Source organism: Aethalodelphis obliquidens, unplaced genomic scaffold (genome assembly GCF_003676395.1).
Source record: "Aethalodelphis obliquidens isolate GAN/ISIS:26980383/991018 unplaced genomic scaffold, ASM367639v1 scaffold104, whole genome shotgun sequence".
Classification (NCBI taxonomy): Eukaryota; Metazoa; Chordata; class Mammalia; order Artiodactyla; family Delphinidae; genus Aethalodelphis; species Aethalodelphis obliquidens.
The window spans coordinates 1,086,754-1,111,264 of record NW_020838048.1 but is presented as its reverse complement, the minus strand read 5'-3'; the positions used below and the strand labels follow the sequence as shown (position 1 = coordinate 1,111,264).

At 45.5% G+C, this 24,511-nt stretch overlaps 2 protein-coding genes across 3 annotated transcripts in view; one reads left to right on the top strand and one right to left on the bottom strand.

Annotated features, from left to right (window-relative positions):
* The first annotated feature begins 3,872 nt into the window (after positions 1-3,872).
* The window catches only part of MID1 (midline 1), a 668,179-nt gene continuing 647,540 nt past the window's right edge, over positions 3,873-24,511 (top strand). Inside the window, exons 1-2 of one of the 2 annotated variants that reach the window (XM_027096545.1) lie at positions 3,873-3,982; positions 9,935-10,037. The gene's annotated coding sequence lies outside the window, so the exon portion shown is untranslated. Of the gene's footprint in view, positions 3,983-9,934; positions 10,038-15,850; positions 16,031-24,511 lie in introns of those variants that run through there. The other variant, XM_027096544.1, reaches the window with a different exon arrangement.
* Positions 5,369-15,563, bottom strand: HCCS (holocytochrome c synthase). The gene is made up of 7 exons (XM_027096554.1): positions 15,462-15,563; positions 14,527-14,661; positions 11,270-11,421; positions 10,305-10,453; positions 9,459-9,578; positions 7,348-7,434; positions 5,369-6,734 (listed from the first exon to the last, which is right to left on the bottom strand). Exons 2-7 carry the CDS (start codon positions 14,627-14,629, stop codon positions 6,536-6,538), a joined length of 810 nt encoding a protein of 269 aa, XP_026952355.1. The 5' UTR covers positions 14,630-14,661; positions 15,462-15,563; the 3' UTR covers positions 5,369-6,535.

The following is a 24,511-nucleotide window of genomic DNA, read 5'->3' as shown; positions in this document are numbered from 1 at the left end:
CTGAGGGGAGTGGGAGAACTTCAAGGACGACTTGGGAATAAGCAACGTTGGACAAGTGGCATTTGCACGTAACATTTGCTTTCACATTTCCTACTTGGAACTTTGACCCACGGCTGTGTAAATACGTGGCCGTTGTAAATGTATCGCAAAGATGGGGCGTGTGGAAGTGCAGAGGATTTGAAGGAAGCAGGAGGAACGGGAAGCTCGAACCCTGGCCCCAGGGTCAGCAGCGTCAGCATCTCCTGGGCACGCTCTTGGAGTGCCAATTCTCACGGGACCTACTGAATCAGGACCCCTGGCGGTAGGCAATCTGCATTTTAACAAGCCCTCCAGGGGATTCTGATCTACACACAATTTTGAAGAGCATCTAGCTGGGGAAACCAAGGAATAGGGAGAGGTGGAGTGGGGAAAGGCAGCAAGGTCCAAAATGCTGCCCTAATGCAATACTTTGTCTGAACAGTATCGAGTCATTTTCTTTTTTACATCTTTACTGGAGTATAATTGCTTTACAATGGTGTGTTAGTTTCTGCTTTATAACAAAGTGAATCAGTTATACATATACACATGTCTCCATATCTATTCCCTCTTGCGTCTCCCTCCCTCCCACCCTCCCTGTCCCACCCCTCTAGGTGGTCACATATTTTTTTAAGTCAGATGAAACAGGAAATCATAAAATGAGTTTGCCTTACGTTTTAACTGAAAGCACAAAAGGACACCATTTGCTAAGCTTCCAACGTGGGGCTGAGGCTGTTTCTTTCTCTGGGTGCAGGAGGGTCAGCAGCCCACCTCCCGCTTCTTAGCTCATCCACAGCCATCGTCTAACATCCCGCTTCCAGTTTCTTTGCAGCAAAGTGTAGAAACCACTGCGAAGCAGTGAGCAAAGAATTATTCTGGATGTTTACAGGATTTCCCCAGTGCTTTCCAGTTTCGTGGCAGTATTTTTAGTGATTCTCCTTTAAACCCTTCTTAATCACTCCTTAGTATGTACAGACTTGGTTTATGCATCGTCTTTCGTTTTGCTTAAGTTACTGACTCTTGGTAGACTGACTACTCGGTTACTAGGAGCAGAGGGGCATCTGTTAGCCGTAGGGACTAGCCAGCACATTGTTTTTTTGAGCTATAAGTATATACCAGACACTTCACACCTTTAAAGTGTACAATTCAGTGGTTTCCAATCTAGTCACAGAGTTGTGCAACCATCAGTTTTAGAACATCTTCATCACCCCTGAAAGAAAACCCTACACCCATTAGCAGTCACTCCCCGTTCCTCTCTCACCCCAACCGTGGCAACCACTAATCTACTTTCTGCCTCTATAGATTTACCTATTCTAGACATTTCTATAAATGGAATCATACCATATTTGGCCCTTTGTATTGCTTAGCATAATGTTTTCAAGATTCATCCACATTGTAGCATATATCAGTGTTTCATTCCTGTTTATGGCTGAATAAGATTCCATTGTATGGATGGACCACAATTTGTTTGTCCAGTCATCAGTTGATGGACTTTTGGGTTGTTTCTAAGCCAGCACATTTTATAGAGGAAGAGGAAAGCACTGGTTAACCAGGAATTATCCGAAATGTAGTCTTTTAAGAGTGCATCCACTCAGGGGGATCAGCTCGGTGCTTTGTGACCGCCTGGAGGAGTGGGATAGGGAGGGTGGGAGGGAGGGAGACGCAAGAGGGAAGAGATATGGGGATATATGTATATGTATAACGGATTCACTTTGTTATAAAGCAGAAACTAACACACCATTGTAAAGCAATTATACTCCAATAAAGATGTTTAAAAAAGAAGAGTGCATCCGTTGATGTACTTTATGTAAAAACTAGTTTGAAGTAGGTTTTCAAACCACATTATTTTCCCTGAGCTTAAAAATTTTCAGCATAAAACATGGCATAACCCAGTCCATCGAACATGAGAGAAATAGGCCACATAAAACCTAGAATTCTGGTCAGAAAGGAACCTTCAAGAGAATCTATGGAAAGTGAGGCTTATAGACCTAAAGTGATTGTTCAAACCCCCTAGCCAATGCAGAGAATCAGTCTAGAAATGAAGAACCCCAACACGTTCTTCTTCCCTTCCACTAGCCACCATCTCCAGATTGGAAATGCAACCTAAGAGAGTGAAGGAAAAAATACTTCAATGAAATGACAACTAAGGATGGGATTTTTCAATGAATTAGTGATATAATTCTCTAGTGGGCACTGCAGTTTTCTCCAAATGATTCGTCTGGGTTAATCTAAGCACGAGGCCCTCCCCTGGGAATGTAAAAGGTGAGGGGTGTGAGGACCCAGGCCTGATGCCAAACTGGCCCAGATCGATTAAAGAGAAAACTTATTTTCCATTGGTTGTGGGAGACTCCCCCCTCCCACCCCGCCTCATATCCACTGGCCGTAAATAAGGATCGGAAAGCTCAGACAGCAACTAGAAGCCATCTGATGATGATGAAAGAAATCAGCCCATTGAGACGAGGTTGAAACTGAGCTTGGAAGGAAGTCATCGGGAGAGACGCAATGGACCAGGCACATGCCCAGTCTTGCTCTTATGGTGGTGAGTCCCAGCAGGGATTCTCTTCCTTGCAGCCAAAAGCATCCTGATACTATTCCATACCCAGCCACTGAAGAGCCACAGGAACTCATCCCATTAACTTATCCTAAATGTAGAAGGAATAGCAATGTGTATAAAAGACAATTCCGCACAGAGCTCCAAAATGATAACCTTTAAGCATCCATCAGGACTCCACTGTTGCTGTGAAATCGTCTCTCTTCTCACGATTCCTAGGTTATACCACTCAACATGAATAGTTTCTGCAGCCCCTGGCACAGGTGACAATGTGTCTGTTAAAGCATTAAGTAAAAGCTAATTCTAAATGTAAGCCTCATCCCCCAAATCGATACAGGCTCCCCAAGAAGAAACTTGTCTTAGAAACTTGAATTTCCAGTGCCTGCTATGATTTCACAAAAACAGTGGCATGCTTGCCACGTGGTGTGTGTTAAAAGCTGGCAGAAAGTGCCGTCAGCTTTCTCTTCAAAGCAAGAGAGTAGAGTACAGAAGCATGAAGTTAGATGTTTTCCACATATACAAATGGCAGAGAATTTTATTTAAGATACTATGGCTTCCCCTCCATTGCAGCAATAAAATGTGTTATTTCTGTTATTGGGGGGAGGGGTGGAAAAGTGAGATATGTTGCTTTAATATACTATATATCTAAGAAATTATGTAATTTTGAAAATTTTACCTTAAGGAGGAATACGTTGCTTTTGAAATGATCTTTGGTCCATTTTACTCGCAGTAGACATAACACTGTCAATCCATGTTGAATCTGGGTACACGTTAAGTTTCCATGGACGGGATACCTTTGTGATCCTGAGGACACAACGAGCTACATTTCAAATTAGGAAGCACAAGGGCCCAATTATAATCTTTATTTTTGTCGAGTGGATCTGGCACATTAAGTAAACCAAATGTCACCCTGTTGTGCTTATATCCTTTAGAAGGTCAGACTGCTGCTACCTGTCTTTTCCCTTTAGCGATCTTAAATAACGTGAGCTCGCTTAGAGCAAGCAGCTGAGTACCTGCTAATCCTCCACATCAGGAGGAGGCCCTGCCGTCCCCCCTCTAGACAGATTCTTCTTGGGAGGAGTCAGAGGGTGGGGATTATTTCTCAGTACTTCTTTTCTTCCCATCCATGCCTTTTCCCCCTTGGTGATGATGAGGCGATGGCTGACATTCTTTAAGCCTTTCCCAGCTGCAGGCTCTAAGTGCTTTCAGGTGGTTTGGGAGGTGATTAGGTCATGAGGGAGGAGCCCTCAGAAATGGGATTAGTTACCCTATAAAAGAGACCTCAACGAGCTCTCTCGCCCTTCCATCACGTGAACAAAACAAGAAGACGCCATCCCTGAACCCGGAAGCCGGCCCTCCTTACCAGACGCCGAATCTGCCAGTGCCTTGATCTTGGACTTGCCAGCCTCCAGAACGGTAAGAAATGAATTTCTATTGTTAATAAGCCACCCAGTTGATGGTATTTGTAATAGCCATGTGAACAAACAAAAAGTCAGTTCTATTAATTCTTTTTATGGCCAAGAAAGCTGAGGCCCAGAGATACTGAGATGAGTGAAGGGCTGAGTCGTGGCTCTAAGCCAGCCGTCTGCCTCCAGGACACTCGTTCTTTTTTTCTTTTTCTAAAATTGTGGTATAATTAATGCCGTATAATTTCAGGCGTACAACATGATGGTTCGATATCTGTATATGCTGTACAATGATCATCACAAGAAGGCGTTAACACCTGTCACCTTAGAAATTTTCTTTTCCTTTCTTGTGGTGACTTTAGTTATCTACTCTCTTAGCAACTTTCAAATATGCACTACAGTTTTACTAACTATAGTCCCCACGCTGTACTTTGTACTTATCTGCTTTGTAACGGGAGATCCGCCCCGCACTCGGGCAAGCGCCAACATCAATGTCAACGTCCTACCTACGAGCTCTGGATTTTGGGTGCTTGTGGCCGTTTGGGATTCCGCATATAAGGGAGATCATATGGTATTTGTCTTTCTGGGTCTGACATTCCACGTGGCATAACGCTCTCAAGGTCCTGCCATGCTGTTGCAAATGGCAAGATCTTATTCCTTATTATGGCTGAATACTAGTCATCTCCCTCACGTTTTCTTTATCCACTAGGCATACTCCTGCATTTTCATCTGCAGCCCCAGTTTAAACCCTCACCTCGTTTGCTAATCCTTAGCCTTAGATGCAATAGTTTGTTCTGATTCTGAAGAGTCTACGACTGAAGACTTAGTTTAACACCCTGGAGAATATCCAAACTGATTTCAAGTTATAAATGAAATCTCCTATCAGAGCAGAGAAGTATTGATCCCTGGATACAATCAAGTATAATTTGGACACCAAGCAGCTCTCATATCCAGGATTCTAGTCTTCTCTCGGAGTGGAGTAATGGTGTACAAACGTGATCTTGTCATCAGGTTCACCTGACAGTTTACTTTAGAGGTGGTTTTTCTCAAGAAATACTAGAACCCTATAAAAGGGGTGATTCCCTGCCTGTGGCTCAATTTTCAGTTTCCAGTTACAATACGTGGTTTCTCATAATAATGCCTTAACCTATGCTTACTCAAAGACACTTAGGACCAAAACACATGCCAACAGTAATTATTTTCCTCAGATTAGAAATAGTTCATCTGTCTGATGAAATAAGTGTAAAGTTACTCTTAAAAGATTTTCAAAACCTGTTAACTATCAGCTTTATTTTCTTTGAAAACACACAAGTATTTTGAAATGTATAAGAGTTTAGGGTTGTTGGATTTTTAAAACTCCACACAAAAGAGACAAATGAAATTCATACCAAATGGATCACTCCAAACTGCTAAGTCCATCTACTAATTTAACACTACAGCACTCAAATGAAAGTTCATATTATTAACACTTTAAAAAAAAACCCAAAACCACCACCAACAGTCATCTGTAACATGCTGCTGTAAGTTGAACAACCAGTGTATGGATTACTGGTATAAAGAATTTCAATGGCAAACCTAGAGCTCCCTTAAAAAAACAAATGTGAACGGAGACAGTGAGTTGGTGCAACCATTCTACATCTGGGAAAAACATTCTCCTTGTGAATTCTAACAACAGTGGACAAAATATAATCGTGTTTTAGAGTGGGACTGTCCCCAGCACTGCGACTTCAGCCAGACCTTCATGGTTCAGATGAGGCCAAGCAGAGAAGGGCTTCAGGCAGGGGAAGGAATGGGACTCAAGGGTGGGATTAAGTTGTCAAATGCCAGTACAGTGAGGCCCGCTTGCGGGGGGCGGGCAGAGTTACATATCAGAACAATTGGAATTAAAACAAAAATATTTAAAAAGTTAAAACATATACTCCAATGCACGTGCATCATCAAGTCATGGGGGAGCTGAAATTATTCTAGATCAAGGTCCAGTGTGAAAAAGTCACATAAGCGAAAATGTGCAGAGCCAGACACACTTCAGTCTGGCTGAGCGCATTTCCAGTGTGTGACCGCATTTCCCTCAGGGCTCACTACTGTATCGCAGCGACTTTAGAAATGTTGGTGACTTTTTAAAAAGCGTAACAGAACACTTTTAATTGAAACAGTGGACCAGGTCAGAGCTCCTGAGCATCCCATGGGCTTTCAGATCTACGTGTCAGTATGTAAGAGAAAACAGGGAGGAAAAAAGCAGCTCTCTTCATATTTTAAGCAAAGGTCTTTCTCGGAGGTTGTTCAGACTTTTCTAGATTAAATACACAGGCAATGCTACAGGGAGTGCTTCCCACTTCTCTAAATGGGAAGACGACTTAAAATGATGCAGTATCAACTGCAAGGTGGAAACAGAGCTCAGAAGAGCACGTGCAGAGTGCCCTCTGCTAAGTGACATGTAAGGTGTGATGACCCCCTTGACACTCCCATTATATCAGGAGTGCAACTCAGTTTGGGGAAAGTAGTTTAATGTATTGCTCAGAAAAAAAAAATAGTTTATATATTCCCATGTCTGACAAAGCAGTGGTTAGGAAGTCCAGCGCCACCAGGAGACCTTCACCCTGTCCCACACGGCCGAGAGCGAATCCAGAGCCGGCCGGACGTCCAAGATGGTGAACTGGTAGTCGTGGTTGACCTCGCCACCATCGTAGTAGTCAATGACGTATCTGACTTCTGTCCCGCAACGGTTGACGATCCAGTCGTGCCTGTCAAAAGGCAGCTCGTACCTGGAATGAAAACATGGCGGCGGGGGTTAAAACGCTGGTGGGGTGTTCAGCTCGGGTTTAGGCGGTGAGCAAGGCGGTGAGGCCGCGCGTGGGGAGGCCTGCTCTCGGAGTCCACGTCTAAGGGGAGGTGAGACTCGGAGGTCAGAACAGTCCACAGCGCTGAAGGCAGGTGGGGCTGGAGGGCCGGAGGAGCCCCGATCAGAGGACAGCTTATCTGCTGCAAGGGAATAAGGTCAACGGCGGAAAGACGCCCAGGCCTGGGAGGTCAGCTGAGGTCCTGCAGAAATGCGGGTGTGAGCTGCAAATCTGACTACAAGAGGAGCGCTGACTGCACAGGCGGACAGAGATGGAGCGCGGGAGGAGGAGGGGACAGCTGCGAGAACACAGAAGATGGCTTGGTTCAATCCTGTAAGAATTAGACAGGAAGCAGCCCGCGGCGCCCTGAGCAATCCGCCTGCCAGCGGCCGCCCTGCGGGAGCGCAGGTCTACGGCTGGGCGCCGGTGACGTTTTGGAAGTTAGCACCACAGTTCTTCCACTGTCTGGTTTTGCTGCCAAGAGAAAGCAGACCCTGACCTGAGGAACAGAAAAGAACATGTCTGCACTGACACTCACCCCATCCAGGAACGAATTCTCGCCCTTGGTGAATACTCCTTCGCTTTCCCTCCAAACCGGATCAGTGATGGACCACAAGGACACTCCCTAGAAATTCCCAAGGAAGAAAACTCTATTAAAATATTTCCTTTCCCTTGAAAAATAGGGTGTTGCAGTTTCTCAATAATACACATTTTTCTGTAGGCATTTTACATAATACCACATTTACAGAGAAAGGTAACTTCGAAAAACTTCAAAGAAATAGCCCTATTCGTTAAAAATTCTGTGCTTTACTTCTGGATCAAGTACGTTTTACTCCCCGCCTTTCCCTCCATACATCTGCACTGCTCTTGGCAGGAGTGAGGAAACAGGGCCTTTCCACATGGGGTGGGGGTACACTCTCAGGAAGGAAAGTGTGAGGCATCGGGCATCACGCTTCGCTTTCACGAAGAGCAGCTGGGGTTTTTTCAGATGAATATACGAAAATCCTATACTCTTCTCTCATTTGAAACCAATAAACAGCCTTCGTGAGGAAAGAAAACTGCTGGCTGATTCCCTAGGAACTAATGTCATCAGTGTTGGAACCATCTCTTTAAGTAACTGCATACAAGCTGACGGAGGGCAAGGTTCTGCCTAGACAGTCCACTCAGCCTCTGGGCAGACCCTAGGCTTGGACGTCCCAGGTGCCCGCCGGCCCGCGCGCCGGCACTGGGGGGTCACGGTAGGCCTAGCACGAGGCACACAGCAGCGGCCCCTGTGGAGGGAGGGGGAGCTCCCGGAGGCCACCTGTCTGGGCAGCTGCTGTCATTGTTGAGACAGGTTTCGGCCTGGGCGGGTCTCTCTAATGAACTGGGAGGGAGCAAAGCACCCCGAGTGTGACGGGCCCCCAGGCGAGGACTAGCCGAGCTCCTTCCCTTCTCGGCTCTAACGACAGCACGCTTTGAGCACAAGGCGCTGCAGACATTCGGAGCCCCCGTCACGAGCCAGCCAGGAGGATGACGCCTGCCTATCCCGGGGAACTGAGAGGGGAAGCGTGGCCAAGTGACACCCAGGGAGTGACTAATGAACTTCAGAGTCCAAGCATGAAAAAACAAACAGCACCTTAAAAATCATTAAGTGGATTTTACCCAAGAAATTAATCACTCGCATTTTGCCATGAATTAAAAATATTAGCCACCGACCATGGTCAAATCTGGCTCCGTGGAGACTCCACCCTCCGCCCCACGCTTCTCCGGGGGAGCCCTCAAACCGCCATCATTCTGGAAATGCTAAGTTTGGGCCTCACCCCAGACTGACTGAATCGCAAACCCTAGGGGTGAGGCCCAGAGCTCGGTATTTTAACAAACCCGCAGGTGATGCTGATGCAGCTACGGCATGAGGACCGCGGCCCTGAAGAGACTGATGGCCCATCGCCACTAACTCACAACTGCATTTGGTTAGTCTCCCTGAGAAAAGGGCCGTGTGCAAAGATGCCTCTTGATGTCTGCTCCTAATGGGGAGTCAATAAACGCTGCTGAGTGAACAAACAAAACTGGTTTTCCCAGCTCCCTTTGGGCAGAGAGCGTTTTAGAATCTCCCAACCCCCATGCTCTGCTTGCAGTGGACTCTGACACTCCTGTTGAGAGCTGCCGTCTACGGCCCCTCCCCTTGAATCTGGGCAGGCGGTCATCAAAGGAGAGGCAGCTTCCCTGCCGCTTTCTGGAACTCTAGCTCTGGGAACCCAGCCACCATGGTGTGAAGAAGCCGAAGCAGCCACATTTAGAGGCCATGTGGGCAAGTGTCCCGGCCGACAGCTGGTATCACTTACCAGAAGATCCCAGCCCACGGCTGTCAAAGCCACCCCTGACCCCTGAGTCTCGGTGGCTGAGACCCCATGCATCAGGGAGCAGAGACGAGCCATCCCTGCTCTGTCCTTTCTGCACTTGGGACTCACCAAACCCACGAGCATAATTAACTAGTTGCCATTTCACATGGCCGAGCGGGGTGGTCTGGAACAGGCCCACTACCTAAAATGTTTTATCAGAATAGCACATTGTTTGAATAAAATGCTTCTCTATTTCTTTTCATAGAAAGTGGCAATGACATTAGGAAGATGCCGGAAGGATGTTTTTTAAGACTTCAAACAGACTTACGTAGCGTGAAGGGCTTCCCACTTCAAAATTTCCTTCCAGGCCTGCTCATTGTTCTGGTTGTGAATTCTAATGATATTATACATGTCTTTCTGACTAATATCCTCATCCTTCCATGTCCACCTAGGAAAGAACATTTTGGTAAAACTTGACAAATATTACTGAGAATGCCATGTATTCATTTCATTGAGTCACCAAAAATCAGATTTACCCAGATATCAAGGATCCATCTATTTTTAAGGTGACACTTTTTCAATTAGCATCACGGATTCCCTACCTTTCCCAAGTATTTTATATAGTAGTGTTACCTTTTTTTTTTTAAAACTATTACTGGCTATGATGGGTTAATTTTACGATGAGATTAACATTTAAATGGGCAGAGAGTGCCCAGATCTAATAGCTGAAGGCTGAAACAGAACAAAGAGGCTGAGCCTCTGCCAGTAAAAGGGAATTCCTTCTGCCCGCCTGCTTTCCAACAGGGACATCGGTGTTTTTCCTGCCTTAGGACTTGAACTGAAACATCGGCCCTCCTGTGTCTCCAGCCTGCCGAGCAGATTGTAGGACTTCTCAGCCTTCATAACTGTGAGTCAATTCCTTATCACTAATCTCTCTCTATGTATAGAAAGACATACATATCCTGTTAGGTCTGTTTCTCTGGAGAATCCTAATACATTGGCCTTGCACTTATATTCTGATGAGTCTGAAAAATCAGTTGATTATTATAAACATTTACTGTACGTCTGGGGGATTAAAAACCTCTTTCACATTTAATTCATCTAAGAATTAAATGTGAAAGAGGTTAGATTCACGAGCAAATTTATACCCTCAGTAATGTGCTTACTCACTCACCCTTTCCTTAACATCGCATTCCAGAACATCTGTTCGGAAGGATAAACCCACTTTTTATCTGAATCTGCCCTCGGAATAGATGACTCCTGTCTCACAGTAGATAGTGCAAACGGCTGATCGGGGGCTGGCGTCTGATTAGGTGGTGGCATCTAAATAAAATAAATGGGTTTTTTAAAAAAAGGTTAGAGATATAAAGTTGAAACAATATAATGAACTACTTCCTAGAAAGCAAGGCATCACGAACACAGCACAGGTTCCCTATTAGACCAGCGACATCAAAGTTGCAGACTCTCAGGTCATCTGGCTGTTTCTCCTCGTTGTTTTGAGTTCTCATAAATGGTAAATGCACGCTGTACTTAAAAATTTGGTCTCTTTCTCCTCAAGGATTAAAAAGTAAAAACTAATACCATGATGGGCAGGAACTGCTACAAATTCCTGGAAGAGAGAAGGTGGGGCTATGTATATACATGTGTGTTTGCATGTGTGTATTTATAGACAGACAGATAGCAGCATACCACTGCTTTCTCGATGGCACTCCACTGCTGGCTGCCACGTGACACTGCACCACCCTTGGCACTGCCGTACAGGCTGGCACCCAGGTGTGCCTTAAGAGGCGCCCCAATTTTGCAGCGTGCCTACGAGGTTTCCCCAGACCACGAACACCTCCGAATTCTAGCTGTGCTAACTGAATTTCCTGCCCTCCTAAAACTCTATCCCAAAAGGCAATGTCCTCTGGCCTGGCTTATTCCTGGTCAGCCCACTCCGGGGCTTCGGGATGGCCCTTTGCTTTCTCAGGTGCTCTCTGAAACTACACTTAGTGACACATTCTAGATTTTCACTGTGGATGGAATATCAGACTTCTTTGTTTTCAAAGGACAGAAGAATCAATCCTAGCAGTTTGTCTTGGAGTCTGTAAAAGCATCTCTGCATAAAAACTTTAGGAAGAGGGGCCGGGCGCGGATTACCAGGTTAGAAGGATCTAGGTTCTCCTTATTCTCAGCCATCGCGCCGGTGACGGGACACTGCACGTACTCGTACGCACGTTCTTGGTGCGCAGGCACAGAGTCCGTTTTGCTCCCACAGGTTGGGTCAGATGGCTCGGCACTCACTGCACCGCCTGAAATAGTTGAAGGGTAAAAACAGTGTCACCACAAAGGCCAGGACATCTGCCTCTCTCATCCTGGGCCCAAAGAGCTGAATGTTTGACTAGTGACCCACCAGCACAGGCAAAACCAGGTTGCTACTGTTCACAGCTGCCAGGAGTTAAGCTAGTCAACATTCTAACATCCTAAAGACCAGCAAAAGGTTCGATAAATTTACTTGCCCCTTGAAAGAGAAAGGGGTACCCATTGGCTTACTGTGTCATTCCCCTAGTAAAAATAAACCCCAAAGCCTCAGCATTTGCACGAGAAGCTACTGCCCACACCAGGGTTTTAGTAAGGGGTGGAAGGTAGCTGCTGTGAGCTGCTACAGAGGAACCTCCGTGGGGCCGGGGGCCACATGTGACTGGGTCTCCCTGATTTTCTGTTCCCAAATTCCAGACAAGATCCAACCCCAACCGGGACACAGGAGGCCAGGCTTTCATTACTGAGGCCTTCTCTCAGGGACTGGGGACAGGAGATAAAAAATGAGCAGAGGAGCCTTCAGAAAGGCTACTGGAGAAAAGAATGCCACTCTGCTTGTGCGTTGCTCCAGGACTAAAACAGGGCACAGAAAATTAGCACTTGGCCGAGGTTCTATTCCCTGTCAGCAGATAGCAAGTTTATCAAGCAACGGCACACATGAGAGAAAACGTTCCACAATCCACGTAGGATCCAGATGCCACTTAAGAGGAAAGCTCTCCAGCTGCAAGAACAGCAGCGGGCAGGGTAGTGAGTGCCCAAGGATCCTGGGTACTGTTGGAAGCGAGTGTGCGGACCCAGAAGGCGGTGTAGACTCAGGAGGTGGGGGGCAGGCATTGGGAGAGCTACGGCCCAGGAAGACAGCGCTTGTGTAAAGGAACCCTTATCTTAAGCAGCAGCAGTTGGCACCACGAATACACTGAATGCTGGGTGCCCTACACGAAAAAAGATGTTTCCTTTCACTTCCTTTCCTCTGCTTCTCCTCCCAGACCCTCATTCCCTAGGACCCTGTACAGCTGTCTCCTGAGGGGTAGAGGGAGACTTGTTCCATCTCCTCTCCTCGCCACCATTCCAAGTGCCAATCTTCTCTGGGCCACTGGTCCCAGCTGGGTGTTGCAGAGAAAATCCTGTTTACATTTTTCATATTATATAACCACTAGCCCCTTCGATCTCCTACAGATACCTACATTCTTTCCTAATGCAAATTCAGCTGACGGCTCTCCTGGATACACAGCGAATGAAATCAAACCGTACACAGGGCTCTGTGATTTCCTGGGGATGCTCAGAGCAGGCACACACCTGTTTCGTCCAAGTCTGCCTCCATTCTTTCCTGTATGAAGAAACCCCAGAAGAGCACTGGACTGGTCCTTATCCAAGGTCCCAGAATTTTCACTGGCTTTGCCATTTACTAGCTGTGTGACTTGAAAGTTTCCTTAACTATAAAACAGGGGGAAAACCTACCATGCAGGATTATGAGGATGAGAATGTAAACTCCACTAGGCAAAGGATTTTTGTCTGTTTCGGACACTGCTGTTCTCTCAGTGCAAAAACAAACGCACAAAACCCATCAGTGCCTGGCACAGAGTGGGCAGGGAGCAAATCCTTGCTGACTGACGGAGGGAATGAACAGCTATAACTGTTATATAACAGCTCTAAAAGCTATAACTGTTATAACAAGGGAGTGTCAGCACTCAGTAAGCATGCAACACTGCTTCCTTCCCTCACGTCTTAAAACAAGAAGTCACACGTCAGGTGAATTCAGGCCATACTTTTACATGGACAATCTAAAGTGGAAGGTGGACCGATTAAAAATGAAAGCATTTCCATTCTCCCCTTTGCACTTAAAAAATGAACAGCAAGTCCATCATACAATGACGTTTTTTTTTAAGACTTTTTTTTTTGATGTGGACCTTTTTTTTTTTTTTGCTGTACGCGGGCCTCTCACTGCTGCGGCCTCTCCCGCCGCGGAGCACAGGCTCCGGATGCGCAGGCCCAGTGGCCACAGCCCACGGGCCCAGCCGCTCCGCGGCACATGGGACCCTCCCAGACCGGGGCACGAACCCGCGTCCCCCGCATCGGCAGGCGGACTCCCAACCACTGCGCCACCAGGGAAGCCCGATGTGGGCCATTTTTAAAGTCTTTATTGAATTTGTTACAATATTGCTTCTGTTTTATGTTTTGGTTTTTTTTTTTTTTTTTTTTTGCAGTATGCGGGCCTCTCACTGTTGTGGCCTCTCCCGTTGCGGAGCCCAGGCTCCGGACGCGCAGGCTCAGCGGCCATGGCTCACGGGCCCAGCCGCTCTGCGGCACGTGGGATCTTCCCGGACCGGGGCACGAACCCGTGTCCCCTGCATCGGCAGCCGGACTCTTAACCACTGCGCCACCAGGGAAGCCCTATGTTTTGGTTTTTTGGCCGTGAGGCATGTGGGATCTTAGCTCCCCGACCAGGGATCAAACCCGCACCCCCTGCATTGGAAGGCGAAGTCTTAACCACTGGGACTGCCAGGGAAGTCCCGGCAATGCCTTAGTTTTACACAGAGAGTACTCCAACGGATGGAGGAATAAAGCTGTCTTAGTAAAGAAAGACAGCGAGATCTAGACCAGGGTTTCTCAGCCTGGGCACTCTTGACATTTGGGGCCTCTGTTTTAAGGGCTGCACTGTGCATTGCAGGATGTTTAGCAGAACTCCTGGCTTCTACTCATTAGACACACCCTCTTCTCTCAGTTATGACAAAGCAAAAATGCCTCCAGGCGTTGCCAGGTGTCCTGCGGGGTGAGGGGGGGAGAACCGCTGAAGTAGACAATGGCAAACTCTGGGGGTGGGGGCTGATGTATGGGAAGAATCCCTACGCTCTCATGCACTATCTCCATCATCACACTAACCCTGTGAAATATCGTTATTATATCCTCAGCTTACAGAGGATGGGTGGAGACTTAGAGAAGTAACTTGTCTACAGTCACACACTTGTAAGTAACAACCTAAGGAGTGAACCCAGGTCGCCTCACTCCCAGGCCTAGGAGCCTCACCAGCATGCTGTACTGTCTCCTGAGGATTCTTTTGAGAATTCTCGTTTTTATTTCCTAGACAAAGGGTAGATTACCTTTCATTTTCCCTTCATGCATTGGGCATCCCGAAGGCGGGGCTGCTGTCTGATGATCTGACGTCTGAACTGCAACATCAGGGGTAGATACAGACAAACCCATGGTTGGAATCGCAGTGTTGAATCCAAGCAATTCTAAATTCACAGGTGCCAGAGCAAAGAGATAGATTAATGCTGATGCCTGGGCTCCAACTACTCCCTTAGTGTTTTTTGGGGTTTTTTCCCCCCCGCTACGCGGGCCTCTCACTGTTGTGGCCTCTCCCGTTGCGGAGCACAGGCACCGGACGCGCAGGCTCAGCGGTCATGGCTCACGGGCCCAGCCGCTCCGCGGCATGTGGGATCTTCCCGAACCGGGGCACGAACCCGTGTCCCCTGCATCGGCAGGCGGACTCTCAACCACTACGCCACCAAGGAAGCCCCCTTAGTGTTCTTAATCTGGCCAACGCTTGTTTCTCCTCGTCATCCTTATGGAAATGTGCTGGGCGGGGACGCCACTTCGCCCTCCACTTCGCCCTCGAAGTGGAGCTTTAGCATATCACCCACTTTGGGAAATACTAGTGTGAAATCTACACCACCTTTGGGGACACGTTTCTAAGGGTGTGCGGATTTTGGCGGTGACGTGAGGAGGTCCCTGAGAAGTCATGTCACAGCGAGGGGGTGTAGGCCCGGGGTTGGGGAGAAGGGGGTTCTAGGTGGTGATCCGATGGGAGAAAGGAAGCCCACTGAGTCCAGATTAGACCCCCGGCCCTGGAGCTCAGCGAGGGTCTGGGAGTCTGGGAAGGGTATGGCGTAGAAAAAAAGATTAGAGGAAGGAAGAAAAGGACAGTAGAGGGCAAGGCGCGGCCAGAGTCTTCCTGGCACGGTCCCCGCGCGTGCTTCCGTCTAATCCCAGGATCTCAGACCCCCACGGCCTCAGCCAGCCCGCCCCTCCGCACCTGACTCCGGTCCCAGGCTCCGGCCCCGCCTCTAACCGCCAACTCCGGCGCGGAGTGGCAGCGACCCGCCGGCACCTCCTTCCCCTCGCTCGGTCACCGCAGGTTGCCCCGGTCACTGCAGGCTCTCTTGCGCGCCGCTACTTCCTCTTCCGAAGGCGGAACTTCCGGGCGCGTGGAAGGCGGGCACGCGGGCTGAAAGGGAAGGGCTTCCGTCAATCACGGAGGAGCAGGCCCCGCCCTCTCCTTCCTCGGCCTATAAGTGCGAGTGTCCCTCCCCGGCCCCGCCCCTCCTGGCCAGAGCGGGCAGAGAGAAGCTTCGGGTGGACCAGAGACTTACCGTAGAGTGACGTTCTCTGCTGTAGGTGCTTTAGGCTGCGGAGGCGTTGCTTTGGAAGAGTTCGTTTTAAAATTTCTATCTTTTAAATTGTATCCCGTCAGTTTTAATTATAGTAATGACTCAAGAAACATCAGTAGGTCTGCAGAACTGTGGCCGACTCTGGAGATCTAAAAATGAACAAAACAAGGTCCCGGCTCCCCAGGTCTTCTTAACTGGGTGTGTGGATTTGAAGGTTTGTATTTTCACTTGCCTGTAACAGAAATTTAGCATTTTTTTTTTCCTTCAGGAAGGCAGGCAACAAATCTTAGTAGTGTTAGCTATATGTGGCACTGATAGCACTCACAGAGAAATAATGTCACATATGATTGTTATTTCTGTCTCAAAATACTATTCATCACTACTTTGAAATTAAAGTAAGTTTATCTTGTTTTTTAAAGTGTTAATAAGAAGCATATGTCCTTCTGTATCACCGTAGTGGATCTGTGAAATCTCTTTCCAGGAATCGCCCTCTGCCTAAGACAACTGCTTCAAGCAAAATCACATTCCCTCTCTGGGGACAGGTTGCTGCCTCTGAGTCGTCTCTGCAAGGGTACCTAAGCCCAGGCCCCTAGCCTCAAGCGCGACAACTCAGAAGAGCCATCCCAGCTTCAGAGCTGCTCCTAGGGTCAGCTGAGGCTTCCACTGTGACTGCATCACAGTTCCATTTCTCCTTTTGCCCTGTCTTTCTATCACTCTCTCGAAGCTGTTCATGAGAACCTTTTTTTTTTAAGATGTTGGGGGTAGGAGTTTATTAATTAATTTATTTATTTTTGCTGTGTTGGGTCTTCGTTTCTGTGCGAGGGCTTTCTCTAGTTGTGGCAAGCGGGGGCCACTCTTCATTGCGGTGCGCGGGCCTCTCACTGTCGCGGCCTCTCTTGTTGCGGAGCACAGGCTCCAGACGCGCAGGCTCAGTAGTTGTGGCTCACGGGCCTAGTTGCTCCGCGGCATGTGGGATCCTCCCAGACCAGGGCTCGAACCCGTGTCCCCTGCATTAGCAGGCAGATTCTCAACCACTGCGCCACCAGGGAAGCCCCATGAGAACATTTGTATGCACAAATCTTGTGGAGTCTCAGCCTTTTTAATAAGTGTAATTGTTATTTAGGTTTGGTGAGGCCGGCAGATTGGGAAACAACTACCATTAAAAAGGTAGTTTATTATACTCACAGATCCCAAGAGATGGAGGACACACCACACCGTGGGGCGCCACACGTGGAGGCGCTGGGGTTGATCACGAGGCAGGAGGAGAGAGGGGGACTGTGGGCATGAGCCTTTATTATGGTTTCCATAAGAAGGGATGGGCAAAGCAGGGCAAGCAGGTTTAGAATTGGCTAATTGGAATAATTTCAGCAGGCTCTGGAGCATAGGGGCTGTCCCCAGTTGTTTGGTACCTGGCCCTGGGGTGATAAGGGCAGGTGGATAGTGGCCCCGAGTGTGACATCCCAGAAAGGGAGGTGATTGGGGGGTGTGAGCTTAGATGCTGAAGTCGGGGAACTGACCAGCCTCTAGCCAGAGCGTCAAAACTGGATCAAGACAGCATTAAAAAAAACTCTGTTACATTGGTGTATATTTCCTGGGGGAACCTAGCCTAATCTGTTTTTTAAAATATGTTGATAACTATATTTCAACATACAGTAGACCCTAGAACAACACGGGCTTGAACTGCACATGTCCACTTGTATGCAGGGTTGTTTGTTCCCCCCCCCCCCCAGTAAATACTACAGTACTACACCATCTGGGATTGGTTGAACCGCGGATATGGAGGGTTGCCTATGGACGTGAGCTTCTTCGAATTTGGGGATCCGTGGTGGGTTCTGGAGCCAGGCCCCCTCTGATACTGAGCAGCGACTGTAATTGGTTTCTTTTGTAATTTCTTGTATTTTATTTTATGCATGTAAAAATATTATTCTGAGAAGATACAGACTTCACCAGATTCCAAAGGGTCACATGGCACCAAAAGGGCAAAAGCCTTTGGTAATTGAAGAGACAGGCATGCAAACAAGTAACAATATTTACATGTCAGTATATGTATGTGCAGACTATTCCTGGCCAAAATGGAAGAAGTGACTATTGTGAGGATGATGTGCAGGAAGTGGGTGGAAGGGAAAGTGTAAGTAACAAGAATGCTTTATAGAGAAGGAGCTGCTAACGTCGCGTGTTACAGGAAGAGTGGTAGGTGGGTGAGAAGACTGGCAGGACACCTTCGACCCCAATTTCCACTCTCTGAATTGTTTTGTCTTGTTTGTCCCTCCACATTCCAGGTAACACGCTAACACCAACATGCACACACAAACACATCCCTCCCGTCTGCCAATAGTTATAAACAATTTTGGATAAATCACGGTTTAGTATTTATGTTATTATGACTCTAAAAATATTCGTAATGACCAATGATGACATTTTTTCTTGTATAACTTTTCCACTAGAATTTAATACTTGCCTTGTTTTTCCCCTTTGTGTAGTTTTAAATGATTACCCGTCAGCATTGTAAATCTCCTCTCAATGCATTCAAGTATATCAACTACTCTTTATGTTTCCTTTTTTGGTTTTTTTTTCCCTTGGGTCCTCACTCTTGAATAAACACCTCACCTCTGTCACTGCCCAGTTCTAGACTGTTTGGAAATGACTTCTGCCCATTGTCTTCCTGGGACTTGCTGTCAACCTTTTCCTGCCCTGTGCTGGATCTCTGGTTTTTGGATACCGTGTATTCTTCTTTGCATTGTTTTGGGAGCACATCAGTTTTTGAGGTCTGGAAAATCAAAAAATGTCTGTTTTACCCTCCCACTTGACTGCTAGCTTGGATGTATAATTCTAGGTTTAGAGACATTTCTTTCAGAATTGTTAAGTGATTGCTTCATCATCTTCTAGTTCCCACTGTTGGTGTTGAGAAATCAGATGTCATTTCTTTTTTTTCTTCCTCAATATTTTTAACATCGTCTCTTTCTTCCAGTGGCCTGAAAAGATGTGCCTTGATATAGACCTCTTTGCTTTCACTGGCTTGGCACCTGAAGGGACCATTCATTCTGGATACTGATATCCTTCATGTTAGGGATATTATCTTATATTATTAATTTTCTTAATAACTTGCTCCCCTCCTCTTTCTTCATTCTCTCTTTTAAGTAACTTCTATTACTCATATGTCGGATTCCCAGACTGGCAGTCTCATTTTCTATCAGTTTTTCATTTTGTTTTATTTTTTAGGATATTTTAAAAATTTCCCATCCATTTTATTAGGTTTATTTCTGCTCATGTATGGAATTTCCAAGACATGTATGTATTTATTTTTATGTGTATGTGTGCATTTGTGTGTGTGTATATGTGTGTGAGTATGTGCATGTGTGAGTATGTGTACACGCACATATACAAGGCAGTGTATACAGGTTTGCCAATCCATGGTAATGTGATATGAACTGCTGCTGTCAGACCCAGGGTTTAGCAGAGAGGAAAAATTGAATCTCTTTTAGAGTTACAAACAGAATTTATGACTGGTCCTGGTAAAATTAGTCTCCTTTCCAAACCTGCAATTACTTACGTTTACAGTGTTGCTTTTGTTCTCAGAGCTCTCACAATTCCTCATCCCTTGCACAATTCTCATTTCCCATAATTCCATTTCTCCTATAATTCCCCATCTCTTCCACAATTCTCCATTCTCTCTCACAATTCTCTGTTCTCTGATAATATTCTGACCTCTTTCACAATTCCCCCATTTCTTCCCCAATTCCCCCCCCAATTCTGTTTTTTTCCCACAGTTCCCTGTGTCTCCCACATTTCTGTGTTCTTTCCCAGAATTCCCCATGCCTCCCACAATTCTTTATTCTTTCCCTCAATTCCCTGTCTCACTCACAATCTGTCTTTTCCCACAATTCTCTGCTTCTCCCATAATTCCTTTCCCACAGTTTTTGTGGTGGAGGGGTTGTTTTAATTGTTTTCTTAATTGAGATATAGTTGATGTATGTTATATTAGTTTCAGGTGTACAACATAATGATTTGATATATGTATATACTGGGAAATGATTACCACAATAAGTCTAGTTAAGATCCATGACACACTTAGTTACAAAATTTTGTCTTGTGATGAGAACTTTTAAGATCTACTCAACTAGTGACTTTCAAATATACAACACAGTACCATTAAGTACAGTTGCCATGCTGTATATGACATCCTGAGGACTTACTTATTTTATAACTGGAAGTTTGTATCTTTTGACCACCTTCACCTATTTCACCCCGCCCCCAACCCCCAGCCTCTGGCATCACTAATTTCTTCTCTGTATCTGTGAGTACATTTTTTTAAGATTCTACTACAAGTGAGATCACATGGTATTTGTCTTTCTCTGTCTGACTTCTTTCACTTAGTATAGTGCTCTCAACGTCTTTGCATGTTGTCACAAATGACAGGATTCCATTCTTTTTATGGCTGAATAATATTCCATTGTATACAAATACCACATCTTCTTTATCCATTCATCCATTGATAGGCAGTTAGTTTGCTTCCATGTCTTGGCTATTGTAAATAATGTTTTAATGAACGTGGGGGTGTGTACATCTTTTCAAGCTAGTGTTTTCATTTCCTTTGGATAAATAACCAGAAGTGGAATTGCTGGATCATGTGGTAGTTCTATTTTTACTTTTTGAGGAAACTTCATGCTTTTTTCTTTAGTTGCTACATCAGTGTACATTTCCACCAACAGCACACGAGAGCTTCCTTGTCTCCACACGCTCATCCTCATTTCTTGTCTTTTTGACAGTAGTCATTCTAACAGGTGTGAAGTGATATCTCATCTGGGTTTATTTGCATTTCCCTGATGATTAGAGATTTTGAGCACATTTTTATGTACCTGTTGGCTATCTATATATCTTCTTTGGAAAAATATCTACTCAGTTCCTCTTCCTATTTTTTAGTTGGATTGTTTGTTTTTTGCTATTGAGTTCTTCATATATTTTGGATAGTAATGCCTTATCAGATATATGATTTACAAATATTTTCTCCCCTTCGGTAGGTTTCCTTTTCATTTTGTTGATAGTTTCCTTTGCTGTGCAGAAGCTTTTGAGTCTGATGTAGTCCTACTTGTTTGTTTTTACTTTTGTTGCCAAATCCAAAAAATCATCTCCAAGACCAATGTCAAGGAGTTTACTGCCTTGTAAACTTGTAGGAGTTTTCTAGTAGGAGTTTTATGGTTTCAGGTCTTACTTTTAAGTTTTTAATCCATTTTGAGTTAATATTTGTGTATAGTGTATAATAGTGGTCCAGTTCAATTCTTTTGCATGTGGCTGTGCAGTTTCCCAACACCGTTTATTGAAGAGACTGTCCTTTCCCCATTGTGTATTCTTGGCTCCTTTATTGTAAATTATTTGGCCATGTATGCATGGATTTATTTCTGGACTCTCTATTCCATTCCATTGATCTATGTGTCTGTTTTTATGCCAATACCATACTGTTTTGATTATGGTAGGTTTGTAATATAGTTGAAATCAGACTCTGTAGTGCCTCCAGCTTTATTCTTTTTTCCCAAGACTGCTTTGGCTATATGGGGTCTTTTGTGGTTCCATACAAATTTTAGGATTGTTTGTTCTATTTCTGTGAAAACATGCCATTGGATTTTTTTTCTCTTTCTTTTTGGCCACACCACGTGGCATGCGGAACTTCCCCTACCAGGGATCGAACCTGTGCCCCCTGCAGTGGAAGCGTGGAGTCTTAACCACTGGACCGCCAGGGAAGTCTGAAATGCCATTGGAATTTTGATATGGATTGCATTGAATGTGTAGATTGCTTTGGGTTAGTATGATCATTTCAACAATATTAATCCTTCCAATCCATGAGCATAGAATATCCTTCCATTTATTTGTGTTTTCTTTGATTTCTTTAATAAAAATCATGTATTCGGTTGGCCAAAAAGTTCGTTCAGTTTTTCTGTAACATCTTACAGCAAAACCCGAATGAACTTTTTGGTCAACCAGTTTTCAATGTTCAGGTCTTTCAACTTCCTGGGGACTTTATTCCTAGGTATTTTATTCTTTATGTTGCAGTTGTGAATGGTAATGTTTTCTTAATTTCTTTTGCTGCTAGTTCATTATTAGTTTATGGAAATGCAAGTGATGCCCACAATTCCCTGTCTCATGCACAATTCTCTTTTCTTTCCCACAGTTCTATGTCACTCCCACAATTCCACATGGATTCCACAATTCTCTGTTTTATCCCAGAGTTCTCCATCTCTCCCATAATTCCACATGTCTCCTATAATTCTCTATTCTCTCCCACAATTCCATGTCACTCCCACAATTCCACATGTCTCCCATAATTCTCCTTCTTTCCCACAGGTCCTCTTGTCTCCCATAATTCTCTCTTTTTCCTACAGTTCTCTGTTTTTTCCCGTAATTCCCTGTCCCTCCCACAAATCCATGTGTCTCCCGTAATTCTCTGTTCTTTCCCATTATTCCCTCACTCCCAGAATTCCTCCTGTCCCCCACAATTCTCTCTTCTTTCCCAGAATTCCCACTGTCTCCAACAATTCTCTACTCTTTCCCACAATTCTCCACTCTCCCTCAATTCTGTTTCCTAAATTTCCTGTCTTTCTCATAATTCTTTATTCTCTTTTGCAGTACCCCATTACCTCTCACAGTTTTTGCTCTTCCATCATACTCTGTTCACTCCCACAATTCTCTACTTTCTCTCCATTCTCTCCCGTAATTCTTTGGTCTTTCCCATAGTTCCCCTTGTCTCCCACAATTCTCTATTCTCTCCCACAATTCCCTGTCACTCCCACAGTTCCACGTTCTCCCACAATTCCCTGTCACTCCCATAGTTCCATGTGTCTCCCACAATTCTCTATTCTCTCCCACAATTCCCTGTCATTCCCACAGTTCCATGTTCTCCCACAATTCCCTGTCACTCCCATAGATCTATGTGTCTCCCACAATCCTCTGTTCTTTCCCACAATTCTCCATTTCTCCCACAGTTCTTTTTTTGTCCCCTGTCACCTCATTATTTATGACAATTTTTCTCGCATAAAACGTATTTTCTCTCACAACTGTCTATTTTTTCCTTGTCATGGTTCTTTCTCAGTGCCCCAATGCCTCCAACAATTCCCCTGTCACTTTCAAAATTGTCTGCACTCACTCAATTTCCTGTTTTTCCCATAATTGTCTACTCTGTACTGCAGTTTTTCATCTCTCCCACAACTCCTTGTTTTTCCCACAATTCTCTGTTCTTAACCACAATTCCCTGTCACTTCCAGAATTCCCAGTGTCTCCAACCATTCTCTATTCTTTCCCATAATTCTCCACTCTCACAATTCTGTTTCCTAAATTTCCTGTCTTTCTCATAATTCTTTACTCTCTTTTGCAGTACCCCATTATCTCTCACAGTTCTTGCTCCTCCATCATACTCTATTCACTCCCACAGTTCTCTATATTCTCTCAGTTCTCTCTTTTCCACAGTTCTCTGTCACTCCCACAATTCTCTCTCTCCCTCAATTCCGCCTGTCTCCCACAGTTCCCTTTTTCTCCCACAGTTCTCTGTTTTTTCCCACAATTCCCTGTCAGTCCCACAGTTCTATGTGCCTCCCATAATTCTCTGTTCTCTCACACAATTCCCTGTCAGTCCCACAGTTCTATGTGCCTCGCATAATTCTCTGTTCTCTCCCACAATTCCCTGTCACTCCCACAGTTCCATGTGTCTCCCACAATTTTCTATTCTCTCCCACAATTCCCTGTCACTCCCACAATTCCTTGTTTTTCCCACAATTCTCTTTTCTACCCTACAGTTCCCGTCTCCCACAATTCTCAGGTTTCCCCCATAATTCCACAGGTCTCCCACAATCCTCTCTTCTCTTCCACAATTCCCTGTCATTCCCACAATTCCATGGGTCTCCCATAATTGTTTTCCTACAATTCTTTGTTCTTTCACAGAATTCCTCATCTCCCACAGTTCTCTGTTCTTTCCCACAATTCTCCATTTCTCCCACAGTTTTTCTTCTCTCCCATATTACCACATTTATCACAATTGTTTCTTCTCCCATAACACTCTATTCTCTCCCACAGTTATTTATTCTCTCTCACAATTGTATGCTTTTCCCTTCTCACAATTTCCTTTTCTCTCATAAGGTCCCAGTGCCTCCCACAGTTCCTGTCACTTTCACAATTCTCTGCATTCACTGAATTTCCTTATTTTTCCACAATTGTCTACTCTGTCCCACAATTCTCTCTTTCCCACAATTCTTTGTTTTTTCCCATAATTCTTAATCTCTCCCACAATTCTCTGTTTTATCCCAGAATTCCCTTTGTCTCCCCCAATTCTCAGTGTTTTTTTTTTTAACATCTTTATTGGGGTATAATTGCTCCACAATGGTGTGTTAGTTTCTGCTTTATAACAAAGCGAATCAGTCACACATAAACATACGTTCCCATATGTCTTCCCCCTTGCGTCTCCCTACCTTCCACCCTCCCTATCCCACCCCTCCAGGCCGCCACAAAGCACCGAGCCAATATCCCTGTGCCATGCGGCTGCTTCCCACTAGCTATCTACCTTACTATGTTTGTTAGTGTGTATATGTCCATGACTCTCTCGCCCTGTCACAGCTCACCCTTCCCCCTCCCCATAACCTCAAGTCCGATCTCTAGGAGGTCTGCATCTTTATTCCTGCCTTACCCCTAGGTTCTTCATGACATTTTTTTTCTT